The 24,465-nt window shown below is 36.0% G+C and overlaps 1 protein-coding gene across 2 annotated transcripts in view; it reads left to right on the plus strand.

Annotated features, from left to right (window-relative positions):
• PRSS12 (serine protease 12) overlaps positions 1 to 24,465 on the plus strand; it is a gene marked incomplete at both ends in the record, with an annotated part of 70,680 nt that overhangs the window by 37,603 nt on the left and 8,612 nt on the right. For both annotated transcript variants that reach the window (XM_079706332.1, XM_079706331.1), the window contains 5 exons: positions 1,682 to 1,878; positions 6,295 to 6,436; positions 16,372 to 16,577; positions 20,386 to 20,464; positions 21,205 to 21,327. In XM_079706332.1, the coding sequence (XP_079562458.1) occupies positions 1,682 to 1,878; positions 6,295 to 6,436; positions 16,372 to 16,577; positions 20,386 to 20,464; positions 21,205 to 21,327 (747 nt within the window). The remainder of the gene's footprint in view (positions 1 to 1,681; positions 1,879 to 6,294; positions 6,437 to 16,371; positions 16,578 to 20,385; positions 20,465 to 21,204; positions 21,328 to 24,465) is intronic.

Raw genomic sequence — 24,465 nt, forward strand, 5'->3', positions numbered from 1 at the left:
CATGCCAGCCAAATAAATATTGTTGTTTAATTAATAAGAATTACTTAAAAATATCATTTCATCTGAGTAAACCTCTGTTAGTCTGAGAACTGTATCCTGTTGTCACAGACTTAGAAAGATTCAAAAATACTATTATTTACTATTTTTATATTTTTCCTTATTAATTAAAACAATTGAGTGACTAATTTTTTTCCATATTTTATTTATTTTGTTTCACAAATACATTCAATTTTTCTTGCATATACAGAGTATCAGAACTTAATGGTTTTAAAAATGTTCTCAATATTTGTTAAAAGTTCTAAATGACTGTGTTAGAAGGTAGAATAGGCATGTGCTACATTTACATTTTAGTTTATGGAGGAGTTTCTGAAAGAGAATACTCTTTTGGAATGAGAAAGAGGGTAAACTCTGGGTTTCTTCATACAAATGAAATCCTAAAGTAAAATGACCTCCTGCTGTCTGTTATATAGTTGATATGGACAGATGGTAATCACATTGATGCATTTTGTGGAAACATGGTATAAGTTGAAAGTGATAGCAATATGGGATTTGGGATAATTACTTTTCTATCTAAGACTTGATTAGTCAGCACAATAGAAGTCTTAGAATGACTCATTCAAAGTTACATTGTTTTAATTTATTGAAATGTTTACCTTGTTAAATAAATTTAATAAATAAGTGCATGGTAAAACAATTAGGAAAATTCATGGGGAAACAATTAGGAAAATTCATCTTTCAAACAGAAAGATCTCTTCATATTCTTAGTACAGAAATAATAAAAACATTCAGTGGTGGAAGTGACTGACATAAAATTTATGAGTAAGAGTTTAATTATATAGACCGAGAACTGAAAGACACTTCAAATATCTTTTAGCCCAGGAATTTCTGGAGGTTTGTTTGTATTCTACAGAACAAAAGAAAACAAAATTGAGGGGAGGTTGAATGAAGGTAGAGACTGACTTAGTTACCAATTTTTAATTTTGCAGGTCTTTCCTATTTCTATTAATACATTTAGGATTTTTTTGTAGTGCAGTGTTACAAATAAAGTCAACTGAAACACAAATATATTTATAAAAATCTTAAAAATCAGATTTATGTAACCTTATGAAAAGCTAAGAACATTGTCATTAATCTGATTTTGATGGGCTGAAATCCATGTTTCATCATGGTTTGGAAATGGTGCTTGAGAAATCACTGAACTAATACACACTTTTTATTTTGGAAGAGAGGATACCAAAGAGGCCTAGAGAAGCTAATGAAATCAGATGAGCTTTGATGGCTCTTCAGAGGCTGATTTAAGACACACGTTCTTACTTTCTGGTCCACTGTGTTATTTCCATGGTCAGGAATTTGAGGTTTATCTCTGTCTGCATTCTCTGTGGTTGGTGGGTTAAATTGTAGACAAAACACAAGAATGGTTGGGAAAAAAGGATTAATTATCCACTAGTTAACCAAACATTGTTGGTTAACTAGTGGATTAGTTAACCAACATTGTTAAGATGATCAAAATATGTGATGGAGCAGAACACTGCTCTGAGAACTGAGTTCTCAAGATAGGAGAAAGAACAAATACTTACCCTCTGAAGTCATGCCGCTTAATTAGGTTGTTTGTTTTATGTTTTATGGTTCCTTGAAACAAGAGACAAAAGTTCTATGCACAGTGTTTATTTTATTGCCACAGATATGGCAAACAAGCCTCTGCAAACCACTTTGAAGAAAGCACAGGGCCCATATGGTTGGATGATGTCAGCTGCTCAGGAAAGGAAACCAGTTTCCTTCAGTGTTCTCGGAGACCCTGGGGAAGGCATGACTGCAGCCATCGGGAAGATGTTGCTATCTCCTGCTACCCTGGCAGGGATGGACACAGACTGTCTCTGGGTGAGGTCCTGCCACAGCTCTTGAGTATCCGTATTTCAGTAGCCACTACACCTCTATCCACTGGTCTGGAATGTGAAGCATTTCTCATCTTTGGCTTCTTTTTTTTTTTTTTTTTTTTGGTCTGTTTCCCCAAATGCTCTAATTTTTACTAATTTGCATTCAGAGAAAAATAGTCTTTGGAGTCTTTCCGCCAATGTTATAAATTTCTACTCCTAATTTTTCTTTACCTGTAAGCCTAAATTTCTCATGTATCTGAAAGATGGATTAAAGAAGCCACGATGTCCATTCCCCAAATGATTAGTCACCTATTCTGCTTCTCATTTACCTTGAATTCTAATGAACTATTTGAGAAAGGATTAAAAATAAATCAGAACAAAACAATAGCTCTCTTTCCCACCCTCCATGATTCATTTCTTCTTTAGTCCCGAGGCCTTGTCAATCATTGGTTACCAACCAGCCTTTGCTCTGTCCTAACCTAGATCTTTCAAGTTTCTCACTGGGCTCCTAGGTGGATTCATTGGAGTAAGTAGCCCACCTATCTTTCCAAGATACCCTGTTACTAAAAATCCATTAGTGTCCTTTATTACTCCCTAGTTCCAAATTTCTTCAGACTTATGGTCGGATAAAAGGTACCTAGCTCATCTAACAGTTTTAAATATTTGTAGATGAAGGTCCTTTTGTGAGCAGAGAGCAAATAACTATATATCCTTGACAGACTTAATATCCAACAAGGAGGGCAGAATAAATATGAATGAAAAATATAGAGGGACATATTCAAAAGACATGCCAGGGCTCTACCATAGCTCTATTTGTATCTATACATGTTATTTTTTGGTGCATAGATGTTAAAATAACCACAGGTGGTTCTTAAGTTTCACCTCAGGCTTGAATCAGCCCTTTTTGTATCCTCCTGTTTTGAGACTGTGAAGCTGGAATCTTTACATTATAAAATAATGGAACGTGTTGAATCCCACAGTATTAACTGTTTTGTATACTTAAGTTTGTCAAAGTATGTGGTTGATTCCTCATTGTACTCTATCTTGTGAGATCATAGTGACTCACTGCACTAATCTAGCATTACACCAGGTAGAAATACAGCCTTTTACCCCATACCTTATGGATCATATTTTCTATTTTGTTTCTTTTTTTTTTTTTTTTTGCGGTACGCGGGCCTCTCACTGTTGTGGCCTCTCCCGTTGCGGAGCACAGTCTCCGGACGCGCAGGCTCAGCGGCCATGGCTCACGGGGCTCAGCCGCTCCGCGGCATGTAAGATCCTCCCGGACCAGGGCATGAACCCACGTCCCCTGCATCGGCAGGCAGACTCTCAACCACTGCACCACCAGGGAAGCCCAATTTTGTTTCTTTTTGTTTGTTCTCTTCCCTTGCTCCTTTCTTCTTATAAAGGATTTATGATCCTCCCAGGATTATGTGATGTTTCCATGTGGTTGGGGGAGTTAGAGCCTATTTGCTAGAACTGGATCCTCTTAGCCCCAGAGAGCGGGTATTTGGATCATGGAGTGATATGTTCAGGCACATTCCATCAGTGTTCCAGGTAATGAAATATTAGAAATACAAAATACTATAATCTGAGTTCTCTGAAGACCTGTGTGGTTAAATATACACATAGAGTTAGGACATCTAATCCTTTCAGTTCCCCTAAAAATCTTTAATCCGAGGGTGATAATTATTAATAAAATATGGGATCATTATTATGAATTCTTTGGTCCTAATTTTGGTAATATATCTACTAACCACTCATTTGTCCAAAGGATATTATATCTGAGCCAAATTATCCTTTTGGAATAGAATCAGATTACCATTTATTCATCCAAAGAGATCATTACTTTCCCAGTTATCAAAAAGGACTGCATAATGAAAAGAGAAGGAGATCATAGAATAGTGGTATAAACAACAGCATTTTAAAAACAATTGAGATTTTTTACTTCCTTGGCACTGTGATAAGAGCTGTTAGACTATTACAGTTTTCAACTATTTGAAGGGTAACTTGTGGATCTTAACTTTAAATGTGAATGAAAACTTTCCTCAAAATTAGTAGTAGTTCAATAGACACTTTCTAATTTTGGGTGTGTGGTAGATGGAATGCTCAAAAGCAATATTCTAGGTCAGTAAAAGTATTTTAGTAAGAATGCAGTTAATGCCTATGTGAATTGGGAGAAATTTGTGGGATGGTCAATATGTAGATTTCTCATTTAATACTGCTTTAATTCTAAAGTTTAGAGTATTAAATCTTAGCAGAGATTTCTTTCACAGTGAGAGTGTCTCTTACTCAAAGTTTGACTTTTAATTTACATTTCTGCTAGATTTTATCTTTTTTTCTAGGAAAAATATTATTTTCTTAAGATAATGTATTAAATCAGTGTTACAGGAAAATTGAAATAAAGAAAACTCTACTGTAATCAGAGTTTGAGGTATATAATTAAAGATGCTGTATACCCACAGGACTGTTTAGTTTTCCCAAGCATTTTATATTTATTTAAGATTTTAGAAATAAAACATGTATATTATTATTGCCATAACAGATAGAACTTAAGCGGTAGGGTGGTATTGATAGAATGGCTTTGTCATTCAGTTTCCCTTCAGGCATTGAAAATCCAATAATTTTATAAAACGGATGGCTAAAATTAGGTTCATAATACTGTATTATTATTTTTACAAAGTACACAACTTTGGCTTTAAAAACACTTTATCATTTTTATTTTTATGGTATGTGAAAAGCTGCCCATAAAACAACTAGGGTGGAATGTGGAGGTCTAACTCCACGTACATATGATTTCTTAATTTTGCACCAAAGATCTAAAAAATGTAAAAATTGAAAAATTTAAGAATTTCATCTGTTTAAATTCTTTTATTGAGGATCACATTTTTGCCTTGCTCCTCTTGCAGAGAATCCCCAAATTTCAGATACAATAATAAGAAATGTTAAGTTTCAAATACACTGTGTTTTGTGACATACCTAAAACACCAAGATTTTCAGCTAATGTAAGCAGTGCATAGAGTAGGCACTCCACAAACATTTGTTGATTTTGACTTTGCTATGTTGATTCTACTGTGATGCCTGTTCCACGAAGTATGATCAGGGATGGAAATTAGAGAGCCAGCAACTCTGGGGGCAACAGAGAAGAATCAGAGGAATCAAAGTAGGATGTGTCCATCTTGCCAACAGTATTTTCCTTCAGTTAACAAATGTTGTCTAGTGATTCCATATGTTGGTTTAAACACATATAGAATGATACTCTGTTCATTAGCTGCTTACTTCACCTCCTTGGTTCTGCTAATTTCACTGTGTTTGATGGTATTCCCTAACTCCTTATCAGTCAATCTTAAGGGCTCCGAAGCTGGAGACACTTCTAGTAACTAGGTAATCTAAAGTATATATATTACTGTAATCAAGTATCACATACTGGGTGGCTTAAACAACAGATATTTATTGTCTCACACTTCTGGAATCTAGAAGTCCAAAACTGAGGTTGTCCACAGAGGTTGGTTCCTTCTGAGGGCCAGGAGGGAAAGATCTGTTCGAGACCTCTCTCCTTGGCTTACAGGTGGCCATTTTCTCCTATGTCTCTTCACTCTGTCTTCCTTCTGTATATTTCTGTGCACAAATTGGATTAGAGCCCCCTCTAATGACTTCACAATTCAACCCCTGGCAGTATGCAAGCCATAGTGAGGGCTTTTGATAAAGCAAAACCGTATTTATTGGTGTTGATAGAGATGTGGGAAAGACTCTATAAACCACTTTATTTGCATAATTTAGATAAATCCCAATTTGCTAGAGGTCAGTTTCTCAACTTTTACATCTTAATAATTTTTATGATTTAAGCCCTTCCTTTGGAATCCATAGTAAATAGGAGGGCTGAGATAGAAATTGTCCTTGTGCTTGCCTTTTTTTTTTTCTTCCATCATTCAAGTTACTCATGCATTTAAGGGTATATCTAAAAATCCTTCCTAAAAATCCTAGCTTTGGAGTATAAATTTCTAGGTGTGTTCATGGATAAGTGAGTAGATGTAGAACAAAAACAACTCCAAGTTAATGTCTTTTACTAACTAGAAGTTAGTGGTAATAAAACAATCCACGATTTTACGGTGATATATATTCATTTATTCAAGAAACAGCTATTACGTGTACTCTATACACTATAATGCCAGGCACCGCTCCAAGTGCTTGGAATACAAAGTTAGACAGGATCAGCACTCTGACTTCAAGGCTACAGAAGATATTGCAAAAGTAGATACAGTTTTTTTTTTTAATTGGTATCTCTCCTCTCTCTCTCTCTCTCATTGCCCAGCTGATTTTTAGCTCCTTTTACAAACAAATAGTACTTTATAAAGTCTCTCATGCTTTAGTATCAGTTTGCTTGTTTTGGCTTTTCTAATACTTTTGAATCATGACTTAGGTTTTCCAATCAGACTGATGGATGGAGAAAATAAGAAAGAAGGACGAGTGGAGGTTTTTATCAATGGCCAGTGGGGAACAATTTGTGATGATGGGTGGACTGATAAGGATGCAACTGTGATCTGTCGACAGCTTGGCTACAAGTAAGGAAAACCTAACTCTATTTGGGATGTTCATCTGATGAAAATTTCTGATTTTTTATCCTTGTTCTTGCCTAAAATTAACTTCTGTTATTCAATTGAAAATACTGGCAGCATGCTTATTTGATTCAGAATTATAAAGAAATACGAAGTAGAGTCTCTTTAAATTTTTCTAGTTTCTCACAAGAAATATACATTATGTTACTTAAGAAATGTAGCTTTTATCTAGTAACAAATAGTCTAATAACTCTTGGCTATTCATTCTACTGCTTTTGTCAGCCAAAGGTGTTAACCTTTTCTCTGTGATTTATGTCGTAACACAGTAGCCTTATAAGGGATTCTACTGTTACTGAAATTACAGTTGGTTCTTGTTGTTTGCAATAGTTACATTCTGTAAAGTCACTGTGAACATCGAGTTAGAAAATACTGAGCCATTGCTTCTAGACCTGAGGTTGAACCAAGCCATGTTCTGCCTTGTTTTAGCTCTCGTGCTTGCAAACAATTGCCCTTTTTGCAGTCTCCTAGTGCTTTTTTTTTTTTCCATTTCTGTACCTTTTTGTTGATGATTTCCCTGTTTAAAATGTTCCCCAAGAATTTTGCTGAAGTGCTGTCTAACATTCTTAAATGAAGGAATGCTGTGATATGCCTTACAGAGAAAATAAGTGTGTTAAATGGGCTTCATTCAGGCATGAGTTATAGCATGAAAAATGTGGCACTAAATGAGGTGAGAAAAGACACTTATTTCCAGTTTGAGAGCTGAACTAGAAAGGCAGTTTATCTCCTTGTGAGACCTCAGCTGGGCAACTCAAATTTTTTGAGACTTTACGCATGTCTGCAAATGACTGTGAAAGGGCTGATTGATTTTGGAGTTGCAAATATATGGAACATGTTACAGTTTAGAGGGTCATGAAATTTAAGCTAATATACATAATTTGCCTCATTTATATTGGATTACTAATAGTGGTTTGGATTTTAAAATATATCCTTAATTACATATCTATGTGTATCTTAAATATTGATAAATTTAACTGGTTATTCCTGTGCAGAATACATTTTTCTTTTTAAAATTATTTCTATTTTGATAAAAGTTCAAATGTATTTTTTTTCCCTAAAGTTTTAAGTCAGAATTTGTTTTTGGTTACTCAGATACTACTTCAGTTTACGGTTCAGTTTTGGACCTAGTTGCAATTCCAGTTGTCCTATGGTCAGTGGGTCCATTATTTGTAATATAGATTTTCAGTATTCAAAATTGGTGGTATGTGACCTATTTTCAGCTTTCAAAATATGGGGTAGTAGAGGAAGGGAGGAAGCATCTACATTAGATGCCTAGATGAATTCAGTCAACAATTTAAGTTTCCTTTGCTCACTACACTTCTAACATTTCGTTCTCCATTTGAAAAAAAAATGTATATATATACACACGTATATACATTATTGTTCTTACATTACATGCCCAGTGAATTTCCTTACCTAAAGTCAGCCATTAAAGTATATACTGCTTGAGACTGGTATTTTGGCTTACTTTTATTTTTTTGGTAGAGGTGATCCAAGAACCTAGTGTTACTTTTGGAAATATGAAGGAAAATATGAAAGAAAAGGTCAAATTTGATTCTTGAATTGTGTGTCTAAGTCATGTTTAAGGAGAAAAAAATTTGTAAGAATAATCATCAATGCATTTTCACTTTGATTTCTTTCTAAATTTTTCATTGCTTTTTATTTATCATTTAGTCCATTTTACGTTCAGTTCAAATGGTGAATTTAGGTAAGAACAACCTAGATTAAGTGAACAAAGTTTGTAGCAATTTTCAATACTATTTCTGTAACAATTATCAAGAAAAGCATTAAAGGAAGATCATACTTCATAATTGTTTTTAAAATAAAGCCTCTTAACACATAATTCAGTGATTTAATGTAACTATGACAAATTGGATAGACATTTTCTAGTGCACAAGCTATAATTTGCCATCAAATAGTATATAAAAGAAAATCATTTCGATATTTGATCAATCTAAATATACTTGAACGATTTATAATTTTCCACCAAGGGGAGATGGAATTTTATATAAGAACATATATATAATTGTAAATAGGTATGTGATTAGAACAGGGTTTTTTTCCCCATGTTACTTCGAATTAATAAAAGTCTTTAATAAAGCAATTTATTTGTAGAACTCAATCCAGAAAACTTTGAAATTGTCAAAAGGCTTGAGTTTTATTAATAAGAATTCCAGAGAACTGTCCCCCAGCCAGCTATATCACACTTGAGGATTAGTCCTTGGAAACACTGAGAATCAAAATAGCATTAGAAAGCTTCTTCATAATGGGAGAAACAGAAATGAAGTAATAAAAATCAGGAACATGAATGGTAACTAACATAGATATGCTTAGAGTGAACAGAAAGTAAAAGGCACTCTTTAATGATGTATTACCTAATGTCTGACAAAGTCTAGCATATGAGCACGTTGTTTTTAGAGGGTTGAGAGAGAATGTATTGCTATCAGTTAGCCTCGTTAAGAAAGACTAAATAGCCATGATGGAAATTCCATTCTATCTGAACTTTGTGTGAATCCATTAGCATATATTTCAATATGACATTGTTTTTTTTGTTTGTTTGTTTGTTTTTTTGTGGTACGCGGGCCTCTCACTGTTGTGGCCTCTCCCGTTGCGGAGCACAGGCTCCAGACGCGCAGGCTCAGCAGCCATGGCTCACGGCCCCAGCTGCTCCGCGGCATGTGGGATCTTCCCGGACCGGGGCACGAACCCGTGTCCCCTGCATCGGCAGGCGGACTCTCAACCACTGCGCCACCAGGGAAGCCCCTGACATTGTTTTTGAACTGTGTATTTATTAGAGTAGTATCCCTTAAAAGAATTTAAAAAATGATGTACCCCTATTGTCTTAGTAGAGACCTAAAGTTAAGTATATCTAATTTTTATCTTACATTTAAATAGCTGCAAAGGATTTAATTTCTGGCATATTTGTATATGACATTTAAAAATAGAACAGTTACTTCACTCTTAATTATATCCAATAAAATATAAATATAGTGCTTTGATACTCTGTCATTCATTTAAAAAATACATGAGCAAGCTCTTTTTTGACCTTCACAAATTTTACATAGTTCCTTTTTCTCCTGAAATTGTGGTTTAAATTTTCTTTCCCCACAGAATCCTAATGTCCTATGTCTTTAAAAATGTGTGTGTGTGTGTGTGTACACACACATGGAGAGAGCGAGAAAGAGAGAAATTAAATTCTTCTAACAAGTTCCTCTCAGGATTTTATGATTTCTAGTATACAACTAATTAAAAACAACAACAACAAAAAGTAAAATTTGATAAATAAGTATTAAACATAGGAAAGAAAAGTTGACCAAAGCTTCCATTTCCTAGACTGATGGGCTGGGTTTTTGGTCCTTGGATAAAATTTATTTTGAATTGTTCTTTTGGCCACTTTAGAGTCTTTTAAATCTTGGAGCAATGCACTGTGATTGGATTTGGGATGAGTGAAAGATATGCCTTTGTTTTGTGCAGTGGGAAAAGGGAAATTTTGAAAGAGAAGTTGACCTTGACTTTAGTAAGACCAGTTTTAGGAGAGAATACACGTGGGTTTTGATGATCTGCATATCAGTTCCCATAAAGTCCTTATGTCCCTTGGAAAGTCATCACCTACTCCCAGGAGCACTTGATACTCAGTTTAAAGACTAATGTATTAGAGCCTATTGTCTCATTGGAATTCTTAGCTATGAATTACTGCATGCTTATAGTCCAGTGAGAAGTCTCTATAGGTAACACAGTCCTTAATTATTTTTTTAAAAGTCAAAAAAAATTTCTTAGATTTCACTATATCATTGAAAATGTCTTTAATTATGTACTTTCATTAGTTAAAATGTTCTCTAATTCTACTTGTTGATATATCTAAAATGGTGCATTCTCTTTAGTTTGTGCATCGATTGGTAAATTGCTAAGGAATCATCCTTTTGTTTTATTTAATGAGTCTAATTTTATTTTCTACATGTTTACTTCCACCTGTCATCTACTTTTTTTTTTTTTTTTTTTTTTTTTTGCGTTACGCGGGCCTCTCACTGTTGTGGCCTCTCCCGTTGCAGAGCACAGGCTCCGGACGCGCAGGCTCAGCGGCCATGGCTCATGGGCCCAACCGCTCCACGGCATGTGGGATCCTCCCAGACCGGGGCACGAACCCGCATCCCCTGCATCGGCAGGCGGACTCTCAACCACTGCGCCACCAGGGAGGCCCTGTCATCTACTTTTATGCTATTTATCATGCTTTATTGTCTGTTCTTTGTGTAATCTTCGGTTTTTTTATTTGCAAGCAATCCAATTTTCTTTCTTTCCTTTCTCTAGTTGTCTGGAATTTCAGCATTCTTGTTGTTTTACTAGAAATTTGAAAAAATTTTTAGCAAACATACTGGCATATTTTCTTACCAATTTCAAAAATTATTTGTAACTTCCCCTTCCTGAAAAACATCAAGAGATTTAGCATACTGTTATTTACCTTCTACCTCTACTCATCTTCACACCCAAAACTGATGGGAATCATCTGGGATATTAGTTTCAGGATGCTATTAGTTTTTAATTTTCTTCAAAGTATACCTATTTGAATTTTAAGTTGCTCTACATTACGCATGCACTTATCAGCAATTATTTCCATTTTTTAAAAAGATTAATAAAATAATTCCTGACAATTCTGATTAAGAAGAAGGAGAGAATACAAGTAAACATCAGAGAAAAGAAAAGGAATATAAGCACAGATACACAGAGGGTTAAAAATTGTAGAATACTATGAACTACTTTTAGCTAATGAATTTGCAAATCTAGATGAAATGAACCATTATCTAGGAAACTGTACATTTTCAACAAAAATATAATTATCAAAATTGATACAAAAGATAGAAAGCCCAATTTATTTTTTAAATTGAAGTGTAGTTGATTTACAATGTTGTGTAAATCTCTGCTGTGCAGTGACTCAGTGATACACATAGAGACATTCTTTTCTTTTACATTCTTTTCCATTATGGTTTTTCCCAGGAGATTGTATATAGTTCCCTCTGCTATACAGTAGGACCTTGTTGTTTATCCATCATATGTATAATAGCTTACATAAGCTAAGCATAAACTCCCAGTCCCTTCCTCCCTCCCCCCCACCTTGGGAAACACAAGTCTGTTCCCTTTGCCTGTGACTCTGTTTCTGTTTTGTAGATAGATTCATTTGTGCCATATTTTAAATTCCACATAGAACTGATATCATATGATATTTGTCTTTCTCTTTCTGACATACTTCACTTAGTATGATAACCTCTAGTTGCATCCATGTTGCTGCAAATGGCATTATTTCATTCTTTTTATGGCTGAGTAGTATTCTACTGTATATATGTACCAATCTTCTTTATCCATTCATATGTTGATGGACATTTAGGTTGTTTCCATGTTTTGGCTATTGTGAACAGTGCTGCTATGAACATAGGGGTGCATGTATCTCTCTGAATTATAATTTTGTCTGGGTATATGCCCAGGAGTGGGATTGCTGGATCATGTGGTAATTCTATTTTTAGTTTTCTGAGGAACCTCCATACTGTTTTCCACAGCAGCTGTACCAACTTACATTCCCACCAACAGTGTAGGAGGGTTCCCTTTTCTCCACACCCTCTCCACCATTTGTTATTTGTAGACTTTTTAATGATGGTCATTCTGACCAGTGTGAGGTGGTACCTCATTGTAGTTTTGATTTGCATTTCTCTAATAATTAGTGATGTTGAGCATCTAGAAAACCCAAATAAATTAATGATGACAGAAGAAGTGACTCTGACTTTTTGACCAAGAGTTTTAACCAATCTTTAAGACACAGATGACTCCTGAGTTATATGTTATTGTAGAGCAAAAAAAAAAAAAAAAAAAAAGATGAAAATCTTTCCACTCATTTTATGAGGCTAATATAACTTGATTTCAAGACTAAACAAGATAAATACACATACACAAAAGAAAACTCATGAATCTACATTAAATATTCTAAACAAAACATTAGCAAATTTAATTCGGTAGTGTATTAAAAGAACAATATCCCACAAAGAGAGTCTATTGTAAGAATATGAGAGTGGTTCAACTGAGGCATTCAATCAGTGTATTTTAGTTTGTTGTCTATAAGTGAAAACAAATATGATCATCTTAATAATGTTGAGAAGTTACATGATAAAAATCAACACTCCTTCCTCATATATCTTAGGAAGCTGAGGATGAAATAAAACTACCTTAACTTTATATCACAAACAAGCATGAAATAGGAACAAATAAGTGTGCCTGCTATTTCTGCAATGACTAAATATTGTCTGGAGTTTCCACTCATCATTAAGAATTGTATTGGTATTGAAAAAAAAGTCAGAATTGTTATATGAATAATATGATGTCCACCTGTAAAATCCAAGAGAATCAACTGGAAAGACACTAGAACTAGTGTTTATTAATGTAACAATATGAAGTATAAATATTTTTTAGAAAGCAATAGTGTTCCTATATGCTAGATTGAAAATTTTTAAAAATCTCATTTATAGAAAGTACAAAACTGAAAAAAAAAATCAAGGAATAAACTTCACAAGAATTGAGGTCTGTGTGAAAAAAAATAAACCTCTACAAAAGCTAGAAGACTTCATAAATGATACTCTACAACCCTGAATGGGAAGACAAAATAGAAATTAATCTATACATTAAATCCTCATAAAAATCTTTTGTTTTTCTTGGTGTGTGTGTTGGTTGAGGAGGGGGACTTCCAAATTTATCTGAAATAAAATCCATGGGATATTGGCACAGGAATAGGCAAAGAGGTCAGTGATACCAACTACGGCAGTGGTTAACAGCCTTGGTTGTGCATTGAAATACTTTGGGACTTAAAAAATATTACCCCTGCCTCACCCCACTCCCATTTTACTTGATGTCTTAATTCTACTTTAATTGACATCAGGTGGGGTTCAGGTGGTGCTATATTTTAAAAGCACCCAAAGGTAATTCTAATGTGTAGCCAATTATTGAACTATAAAGACCAAGAAATGGCTTGTGTACTTATAAGCATGATAAATAAGTAAATAAAAAAGTCCTTTAAATCAGCAGGAAGAGTTGTTGGGACAGTTACTTTAGCGACAGAACTAAAACTAGATCCCTTACTAATACTAAACAGAAATAAATTCCAGACACATCAGAACTGTGATATACAAAGTAAAACAGAAAAATACCTTTTCTTTAAATGGTTATATACATATTTTAAATGCATAACTTGCTTTCCAAAGATTTGTTCTGTATTCAGCAACATATATCCAGAATCTTAAAAAAAGTTTATACCTGTTGAATAAAAATTTCACTTCTGGGAAGAAATCTAAGCTGCCCACAAAGATTTATGTATAAGGATGTATATAATTATAAAAAAGTCTAAAATTCTTAAAATAAATGTGCAACAATAGGGAAATGAATTCTGTTTTTTTCTACACTAAAGTTTGATGCAGAACCACCTGTATAAGACTCACCCACTTAGTTTGAGATCCACTAATCTGTACAATGAATTTTTTTTAACCATTAAAAATTGTAGTTAGGGGCTTCCCTGGTGGCGCAGTGGTTGAGAATCTTCCTGCCAATGCAGGGGACATGGGTTCGAGCCCTGGTCTGGGAAGATCCCACATGCTGCGGAGCAACTAGGCCCGTGAGCCACAACTACTGAGCCTGCGCGTTTGGAGCCTGTGCTCCGCAACAAGAGAGGCTGCAATAGTGAGAGCCCTGCGCACCGCGATGAAGAGTGGCCCCCACTTGCCACAACTGGAGGAAGCCCTCGCACAGAAACGAAGACCCAACACAGCCAAAATAAATAAAATATTAAAAAAAATTGTAGTTAGTATGCAATATTTTCCCCATAAATGTGTACCAAATGCTAGCAGAGTGTTGTTGGGATTTTTTATACTTTTATTTTGCAAACTTGATACAATGAGCATTTATTACTTATACAACTATTAAAAGTTTTGTATGTTAAAAAAGAGTAACTTTTTTTCACCAACACTCTTTATTGTCCATCTCTTTGACAATGGCCATCCTAGTAGGTGTGAGTCGTGTCTCACTGTGGTTTTGATTTGCATTTCCCTGATAATCAGTGACACTGAGCATCTTTTCATGTGCTTGTTGGACATGAGCATATCTTCTTTGAAGAAATGTCGATTCAGATTCAAAAAAGAGTAACTTTAGAGTTACCTGTTTGATCTTCCATGACTGTAAGCATTTCTAATGGGTTAAATCTTATTTTTATTTGCAATTTATGTCAGAGTAGCAGTTACCAATACAGAAGAAATGACGGGGTATATTTTTGAAATGAGTGTACTGCCAACTACAAGCATGTGAGGCCAGGTCTCATTGCTGAAAGAGGATTATTCAAGCAAATTCCTCAGATAATTCATATCAGTAAACTACTTTGCCTGAGTTCCTTGCATAACTATAAGGAAAGTATAATAACCTTATCTTAACTAAGTAGAATATTTTAGTGTTAGAAATCTGGTCCAAATTGTCATTTTTAATAAGACAGTTTCTTTTGATTTAAAACCTGTCTTTTGCCTGTTTTTCTATTAGGTTGTTGGTTTTTTATTCTATAAATGAAATTTGAGAGTTATTTGTGTATTGTATGCTACGTCCCTCTATCAGAGAATGCATCCACCAACACATATATATATATATATATATATATATATATATATATATATATGTATTGCAAATATATTCGTCAACTTTAAAACTTATCTTTTCACTTTCCTGTGGGTGGTTTTTAGTAAAGTGGCATTCTTAATTTAATTTTTGTTGAATTTATCAATCTTTTAATTTAAGGTATACATCTGTGTCTTGTTTAATAAGTCTTTCCCTAACTTGAGGTTATAAGGATAATTTTCCTATAATTCAAACTTTAAAACTTTTCCGTTCTTATGTCACTAATTTAGCAGGAACTGAGTTTTGAATATGGTGTTAGTTTGAAATATTCCACCAAAAATATTTTGTATTTGGATATTTAAAAAGAAGTAATATATTATTAAAAAAAAACAGAAACCAAAGAAAAGTGATATACCAAAATAAGTCTGCCTTCTATTCATGATTCCTGGTGTTCTCTTTCTCAGTTCAAAATTGTGCTTTTGTACTTCTAAAGTAGGCTTTAAAAATTCTTAGCTCCCTAGGTAATTATTTAATTCTCGTAATTTTCTTGGAAATACTGTACCAATTTCTTTTTTATTAATTTTTATTTAGTTTTGGCTGCATGCAGGCTTTCTCTAGTTGTGGTGAGCGGGAGCTACTCTTTGTTGCGGTGCGCAGGCTTCTCATTGCGGTGGCTTCTCTTGTGGAGCATAGGCTGTAGGTGCGCAGGCTTCAGTAGTTGTGGCGCAGGCTTCAGTAGTTGTGGCACGCAGGCTCAGGAGTTGTGGCTTGCAGTCTCTAGAGCACAGGCTCAGTAACTGTGGCACACAGGCTTAGTTGCTCCGCGGCATGTGGGATCTTCCCAGACCAGGGCTCAAACCCATGTCGTCTGCACTGGCAGGCAGATTCTTAAGCACTGCACCACCAGGGAAGTCTTACTATACCAATTTTAAGAGAGTATTATGCTCTGGAAGGGAGTAGAAAATTTTGAGGTGATTTTTTTTCCTGATTAAGCTAGAGTTTAAGACTACCATAAATTTTTAACATGCCATTAAATGTGACTTTCTTAGTAGGAGCTAAGATGTAATCAAGAAGTTCGGAGATATGAAAATAAAGAATGTATAGTTATTACCTCTCAAGCTTTTTTTTTTTTGACAGTCATGAAATAAGTGTTTTAATGTATGAGTTAAGAAATATAATTGAATGAGGGTATATGTTGTGATTTATTCAATTGTATGTTTGACTGATTCTCCACATCCTCAAGAATGCTCTGTTTCCAGGGGTCCTGCCAGAGCAAGAACCATGGCTTATTTTGGGGAAGGAAAAGGACCCATCCACGTGGATAATGTGAAGTGCACAGGAAATGAGAGATCCCTGGCTGACTGTATCAAACAAGATATCGGAAGACACAACTGCCGCCACGGTGAAGATGCAGGAGTTATTTGTGATTATTTTGGCAAGAAAGCATCAGGTAACAGTAATAAAGGTAAGTCACCTTCTGGGGCCTATACAAGTCAAAGAATACAAAGCCACACTTCATTATTCTAAGCAGTACTTTGATAATGAAACTCCCCTCCATAAGAATATACTCAATCCCTTGTTCCTTCTGCTAGTATATAGAGGCAGTGGTTCTTGACAAACTTTACTGGATGGGACTCACAAGGGAGATCAGGGTTCAGGGGCAGGAGTGGATTTACAGGATTTTGTAATCTCTGAGATTGTCCCCTTTTGACATTCTTAGCCATTTCTAACCGTTCCTTCTCTGGATGTAATAAAACTATCAAACTTGCTGGTATTCTTGAAGATTCAGAATTTATATTTGCTTCATAAAAAGAAGAAATGAAAATTTAAAGATGAGTCAGAGAAGGGCACTTCTTCCACTCTTATTAATATCTTAAACAGCAAGGATAATTTTTAAAATTAATTGCAAAAAGAAAATTATCTTTTGTAGATTCTACTCTCTGAAATTTAAAAATGTAACTGGGGACTTCCCTCGTGGTGCTGTGGATGGGACTCCGTGCTCCCAATGTGGGGGCCGGGGTTCGATCCCTGGTCAGTGAACTAGATCCCACATACATGCTACAACTAAGGAGCCCGTGAGCTACAGCTGAGGAGCCTGCCTGCTGCAATTAGGGAGCCCATGAGCTGCAACTAAGGAGACCGCCTGCCGCAGCTAAGACACAGTGCAACCAAATAAATAAATAAATAAAATTTAAATAAAAATAAAAATGTAAGGAAAATAGAAGTAATCTTCTAGTATAATACAGTAATGGATGTGTCATACATATATAAATAGAAGAGTTCCTAAAAGCTCTGAGTTTAATTTTTATGAAACAAATACAGCTTTAAATGAATAAGGGGGAAAACTAGCTCTTTTGGAGAAAACTATGGTTATGTTTTATGAAAAGAACAGTCATTTATTTATGTGGATTAAGAATCCCTGGTTTTGGGCTTCCCTGGTGGCGCAGTGGTTGAGAGTCCGCCTGCCTATGCAGGGGACACGGGTTCGTGCCCCGGTCCGGGAAGATCCCACATGCCACGGAGCGGCTGGGCCCGTGATCCATGGCCACTGAGCCTGCGCGTCCGGAGCCTGTGCTCCGCAACGGGAGAGACCACAACAGTGAGAGGCCCGCGTACCGCAAAAAAAAAAAAAAAAAAAGAATCCATGGTTTTGATATTTAAGATTTTCTTAAAATCAAGTGCATCTAGGGCTTCCCTGGTGGCGCAGTGGTTGAGAATCTGCCTGCCAATGCAGGGGACATGGGTTCGAGCCCTGGTCTGGGAAGATCCCACATGCCGCGGAGTAACTGGGCCCGTGAGCCACAATTACTGAGCCTGCGCCTCTGGAGCCTGTGCTCCGCAACAAGAGAGGCCGCGATAGTGAGAGGCCCGCGCACCACGATGAAGGGTGGCCCCCGCTTGCCACAACTAGAGAAAGCCCTCGCACAGAAATGAAGACCCAACACAGCCATAAATAAATAAATAAATAAATAAATAAATAAAAAATCAAGTGCATCTATATCTGAGCATTCTCTTTTTCTAACATCTTTTAATAACCATTAAAGACAATGCAATAAATAAATTGGACGTTGTTAATATGATTCTTCACTATCTGAGGGTCTTTTGAGTGTGGAGAAGAATACTTATAACCCTTTGTGCTTTGTTTTATACATATATATATTATATATATATACATACATATATATTACATGAAATAAATATGATTTGGTAAGCCAATTTTTCCTAAGTATTGACTAAAATTTAATGTATTAAATTCCCTCCAATAATTTAAACCACAGTTACAAAGTGAACATAATTAATTCTTTGGATTGTGGAAAATTTCTTAAGCAGCAGAAAAGCATAAAAATTCAGTAATTGTAAAATGTTCTACCATATTTCTATGTAAACCTATTTTAAAATATGAAATACCATATTTATTTCTTCATTATTAATACATTTGTTTTAATGCCTTCCAAAGGTGTAGCACTGCTTATTTTGATACGCTTCCATGGTCTTAATGCTACCATATCTGAAATAAAAAAATTTCATCTTAGACTAGCTGGATTACTGAATCTGGTTTATTATTAACCTGTTGACTTTGTGTGGAGGCTCAAGACCTAATAACTTCTATAAGGTGATTCAAACCCAAGCCATTGGTTATTGGTCATCTGATGGGATCCTTTTATAAATGAATTTCATTTTACTTTATAATTTTTTTTATAATAGTGGGTTTTATGGCTTTAAATAGATTTTACTTTCTTGCAATCTGCTTCCTTACTCCAGAATGATGTAAACTTCCAGTTTTGCTTGCTTTGTATTACATCATTCCTTGTCATGGCATTATATACATTGACCTGACTTGGAACATTACTGGAAACTTCTGTTTTTCTGGTATCTTATAATTTGCAGTGTCATGTAGAGGACTCATATCCTAAGAGACGAGGATTAAGGTTTGACAGCATGTCTCTGAGATCCTTTGACAAATTAATGATCTTGGTACACATTGTTGAACCTCTCTCTTCATGAACCTCTCTCTCCGTGCTGATTCCATATTGGGCTCCCTTCTACCTGGTTATTATGGGAGAACATTAGTGCAGACTAGACTTTCATGATCTTGGCACAATTCCTACCCTTCTCTTCTTACACAGGTAGAAAAACAGTATATATCTATACTTTATACACGTGTACTTAACCAAAGAAACAGCGTATCCCCATACAGATTCTCCTACTTTCTAAAATTATTTTTAAAGCTAGTCATAGTTTATTTACTCTTCTTTTATACACCACCTTTTCATATATTTTTAGTTTAACTCTTCTTTTTTTTATGCTCTTGACAGAAATCTGTTATCTTGAGAAGTTTGACTATATATATCCTTAAATACAATTTGCCACTTAAATTGGCTTAGTAAATCCTTTCCATATATTAACATGCTATATGAGTAAATGTAAATTTATGTCAGAATTTCATCCTGGGAATGTGCTTTGCTCCTATGAGTTACATTTGTGTATGTGGCTTGGAAGAGTGTTGTCTGTGAAAATCAAATAATTCAGAGCATTGTTGCCTTTTGTAGTTCTCGTTTAATATTTCTGAACTCCCGAACAATCTCTATAATCAGCAGAGGAGGAGATGTGGGTACCACAAGGATGATGTACTAGACAGGGCCAAATCATTCAGCAGCCTGTGAAACCTCTTCAGAACTGATTGTAGGAAACCTCATAAAGTTCCTTGTCTACTTGTGAATTATTGTTGCCTTGGTTAAATGAGAAAACAACTTTTAATTTTTATTATAAGATAGGACTTCCCTGGTGGCACAGTGGTTAAGAATCCGCCTGCCAATGCAGGGGACACAAGTTCGATCCCTGGTCTGGGAAGATCCCACATGCTGCAGAGCAACAAAGCCCATGTGCCACAACTACTGAGCCCATGAGCCACAACTACTGAAGCCCGTGTGCCTAGAGCCCATGCTCCGCAGGAAGAGAAGCCACCGCAATGAGAAGCCTGCACACTGCAATGATAGCTCTTGCTCGCCGCAACTACAGAAAGCCCATGTACAGCAGTGAAGACCCAATGCAGCCAAAAATAAATAATATATATAAATAAAATAAATAAATTTTTTAAAAAGTTTAATTTTTATTATAAGAAAAATAGCCTATAATTTGAAGAGAAAAAGCACTTTAAAATAGAGGAAGCATCAGGGGAATGTGTCACTAAGCATCAGGGGAATGTATCACTTGTGTCTTTATCCCACTATCAGCAATATGATAGTTTAATTAAAAACCTCTTTCTGTTTCAGAGTCTCTCTTATCTGTTTGTGGTTTGAGATTACTGCACCGTCGGCAGAAGCGGATCATTGGTGGGAAAAATTCTTTAAGGTAAAAGGTTCTTCAAATACAGATTACACTGATAATTTCACTGTCCTTTGACCTATATTTACTTTATATAGACCATGTTCTTCAAATCATTGTCCCCTGATTTATGAGATAGATGGCTTGCTGAAAAGTTATGTGGCAGAAACAAACTAATTTAACAGGAAATCTGAAAAAAATGTATAACTACAAATTCATTTAATTTAGAATATATTTGTTTTGGACTTGACTCACTTTAATATAATTTTTTTATTTGTTGAATTTACTAGTGGAAAACCAGTGCTTTGCTTATTAAATACTTCTTCCGGGGAATTCCCTGGCGGTCCAGTGGTTAGGACTCGGCGCTTTCTCTGCCGTGGCCTGGGTTCAATCCCTGGTCGGAGAACTAAGATCCCACAAGCCAAAACAAAAAACAACTTCTTCAGGCTGCTTAGGTGAGGGAGAAAATATGCTTCAAATCATGAAATATAAAGAAGACACAGATTGTTTCCAAGAACATCAGAATTTGGTGGGATGCATACACATCCTATAGGCAAGTCTTCAGGGTGGTCTGCTCAAAGTTGTAGGAATATTCATTCTCAAAGTAGGAAGGGAGTCTACATCCTAGAGTCCCCTTTTTCCTCCCACCTCCCCTTTTTACTTCTTTCCTCCCACCTCCCAGCCTTCTAAGTCCTTGTTTTGCTGGATGACTGTCCTTGCTTTTCAGCCTTTTATGGATATTGATGAGTGGCTTACTTTCTTCTTAGGGGTGGTTGGCCTTGGCAAGTGTCCCTCCGGCTCAAGTCATCCCATGGAGATGGCAGACTCCTTTGTGGGGCCACACTCCTGAGTAGCTGCTGGGTCCTTACAGCAGCACACTGCTTCAAGAGGTATGTGTTCACCTTTCCAAACAACTCGGTTTGGCTCTTATTGGCCAGCTCTTCCAATCCCTTCCTGCTCTACAGCGTGCAAGAAACTTGGGGTGTCAGAGCCAGGGTATAGGCCTTCCTTGTCTCTACCAGCGGCACTGTGGAAGTGAGGGGGTAACATCAGGAGCAAACAGAGCTCTCAGGAAGCTACTTGCTACCTGGTGTTAAAGCAAACTCTAGAGTTAAGGAGAAGACAAGATCGGTTTTTGAAGGGGAGGCAGCTGTGTTAGTGCTTCCCCCAAGAACATATCTGAGGATGAAATTATATCCCATATTGCTAGAAGAGACCTCAGATTATTTGATTACGAATGGTAAAGAATAGGGAGTCCAAGTTTAGTGTTTTGATTTGAATTTTAGAACCTTTGGGTCTTCTTGGTGTTCTGTGTCTTTTAGATTTCTCTATTTGTACCTGTCAGGTTGCATCCTGATTATTTCCGTTTGTCCCAGGAATTTTATCAGCCCAATCTGAAGTTTTCCCAGTTCAGAGGGGAAGCCATGCAGAGAGATTCAGTGTGCCAGAGTCACACTGCTTATGGTGACAGCACCTGCACTAGAACCTAGTGGTCCTTTCTCCTGTCCTGTGCTCTTTTGTGGGCCCTGGCTAATGGCCATTTCCTCAGCATAAATTTTAGTATTTAAAAATGTATACCATTGCTTGCAAATATTGATAGTTATTGAATCAAGGTGATGAGTACAAGGGGTTTCACTATTCTGTGTACTTAAAAATACTCATAAAATGTTTTAAGTAAAACATGTACCATAGTGTTGAAAAATTGTTACAACCAAAAATTTGTTTTATATTTTTTCATATGTGAAAATATATGGCCTCATTGTGTATTTACAATCTATCCATGTAGATTTTAACTGCCATATGAGTGTTATCTTCTATTGTAAGATGAAACCAACCTCAGTTTACTTATTCTCCTACTGGTGGAAGGTTAGGTGCTTTCCATTCTTTCATTATTAACACAATGTTGCATTAGATATCCATTACGTGTCTCATTGGTACAGACATGTGGGAGCATTGTGCTGGGTCCTGGAGTATGGGTGCCATTCAATTTTACTAAACACTACCAACTTATGTTCTAAAGTAACTGTATCAGTTTATATCAGAGCAATGTGTAAGTTCCTGTTTCCTCACATCCCTACCCCAACTTGATACCATCAACATTTTCAATTTTTGCCAGTCTTAGAGTTTTTGGATTTCTTTTTAATTCTGTTTTCCTGATTAGTGTCTTCCTCTTTCATGAATTATTTGTTCACATCCTTTGCTTATTTTTCTATTCGATTGTCTTTTGTAATTGATTTAAACATTTTTTTGGATATATTCTTTGTACAGAATCTTTGTTATTATGTGTTACAAATAACTTTTCTCAATCAGGGGCATGTCCTTTCACTAGTTTAAGGTCTTTTTCTTATGAAGATGTTTTAATTTTAATATATTTAAATGTGTCAATTTTTAAAGTCTTATAAAAGCTTTGTATATCTTATTTTAAAAATTCTTGGGCTTCCCTGGTGGCGCAGTGGTTGAGAGTCAGCCTGCCGATGCAGGGGAAGCGGGTTCGTGCCCCGGTCTGGGAAGATCCCACATGCCGCGGAGCGGCTGGGCCCGTGAGCCATGGCCGCTGAGCCTGCGCGTCCGGAGCCTGTGCTCCGCAATGGGAGAGGCCACAACAGTGAGAGGCCCGCGTACCACAAAAAAAAAAAAAAAAAAAAATTCTTCTTTAGCCCCATATGAAGATAGTAGTTTTTTACAAAAAAAAATGTACAATTTTGTTTTTCCTATTTAGATTTTTAATCTGTTTACAGTTTTTTTTTTTGTGTGTGTGTATGGTATACGGTATAAGGAAGGGACCTAATTTTATATTTTTCTTTATGGATAGTTAGTTTTCCCAGTACTTTTTAAAACTAAACATTCCATTCTTTACCAGCTGATTTATGTCAACTGTGTTGTTTGCCAAGTTCTCATGTATCTTTGTTTCTAGAATCTCTATTCACTTCCTCTTATCTATTTTGATAAATATTATGGAGTAATGTTCCATGTTCAAGGTGCTGCAGAAGACACAAATCTGTATTTTACATAGCCTTTGTCATTTCTGCGGTAATAATTGAGTTTGAGAGTTCACCTATATACCAGTGGGTTTGATATAGTCTTGTGTTACATGAATGGCACAGACAATAAAGATTCATTTATTAACTTAACAAAAAGTTATTGAGCCTGTAATGTTCCCAGGAATGTGCCATGCGCTAGAAATATCTTGGAGAATAAGACGGATAGGACCCTTGGTACCATAAGGTTTTTTTTTTTGTTTGTTTTGTTTTTGTTTTTGTTTTTTGCGGTATGCGGGCCTCTCATTGTTGTGGCCTCTCCCGCCGCGGAGCACAGGCTCCGTATGCGCAGGCTCAGCGGCCATGGCTTACGGGCCCAGCCGCTCCGCGGCATGTGGGATCTTCGCGGACCGGGGCACGAACCCGTGTTCCCTGCATCGGCAGGCGGACTCTCAACCACTGTGATACCAGGGAAGCCCATCATTTTTCACATTTTTCCTAGTGTTAATACAGACTTTGGAATGCAGTATCCTATTGGCAGTTTGAAGCAGAAACTTGGATAAATTAAGTTTTTCTGCAGTTGCCCTATGAATTTTACACAATATAAATTGCTTGCTTTTGCTATTTTCTACTTTTTTTTTTTTTTTTGCCACGCTATGTGGCTTGCAGGATCTTAGTTCCCCGACCAGCGATCGAACCCCTGACCCCTGCAGTGGAAGCATGCAGTCCTAACCATTGGACTGTCAGTGAACTCCCACTATTTTCTACTTTAAATCATTACTACAAGTACCGTAAAATGACCCTCTCTCTATGGTGGTATGGCAATATAATTGAGAGAAAAATTCCTGAATGTTAAACTAATTTCTTTTAATTGCTTTTTCTGATAACAAACACCACTTTGGAGGAAAGAATGTACCCAAAACAAGGATTCTTTCATTTCTGTAATTCTTCTGCAAATTTGATTTGATCAAGAATATAGCTTTACCTGATTTTATCTATTTGACTTTTTTGCCTAGAATCACCAAAGAAGCTGGAAATTGTCAGAGATTG

The sequence above is a fragment of the Hyperoodon ampullatus genome, assembly GCF_949752795.1.
Source record: "Hyperoodon ampullatus genome assembly, chromosome: 1".
Lineage (NCBI taxonomy): Eukaryota > Metazoa > Chordata > Mammalia > Artiodactyla > Ziphiidae > Hyperoodon > Hyperoodon ampullatus.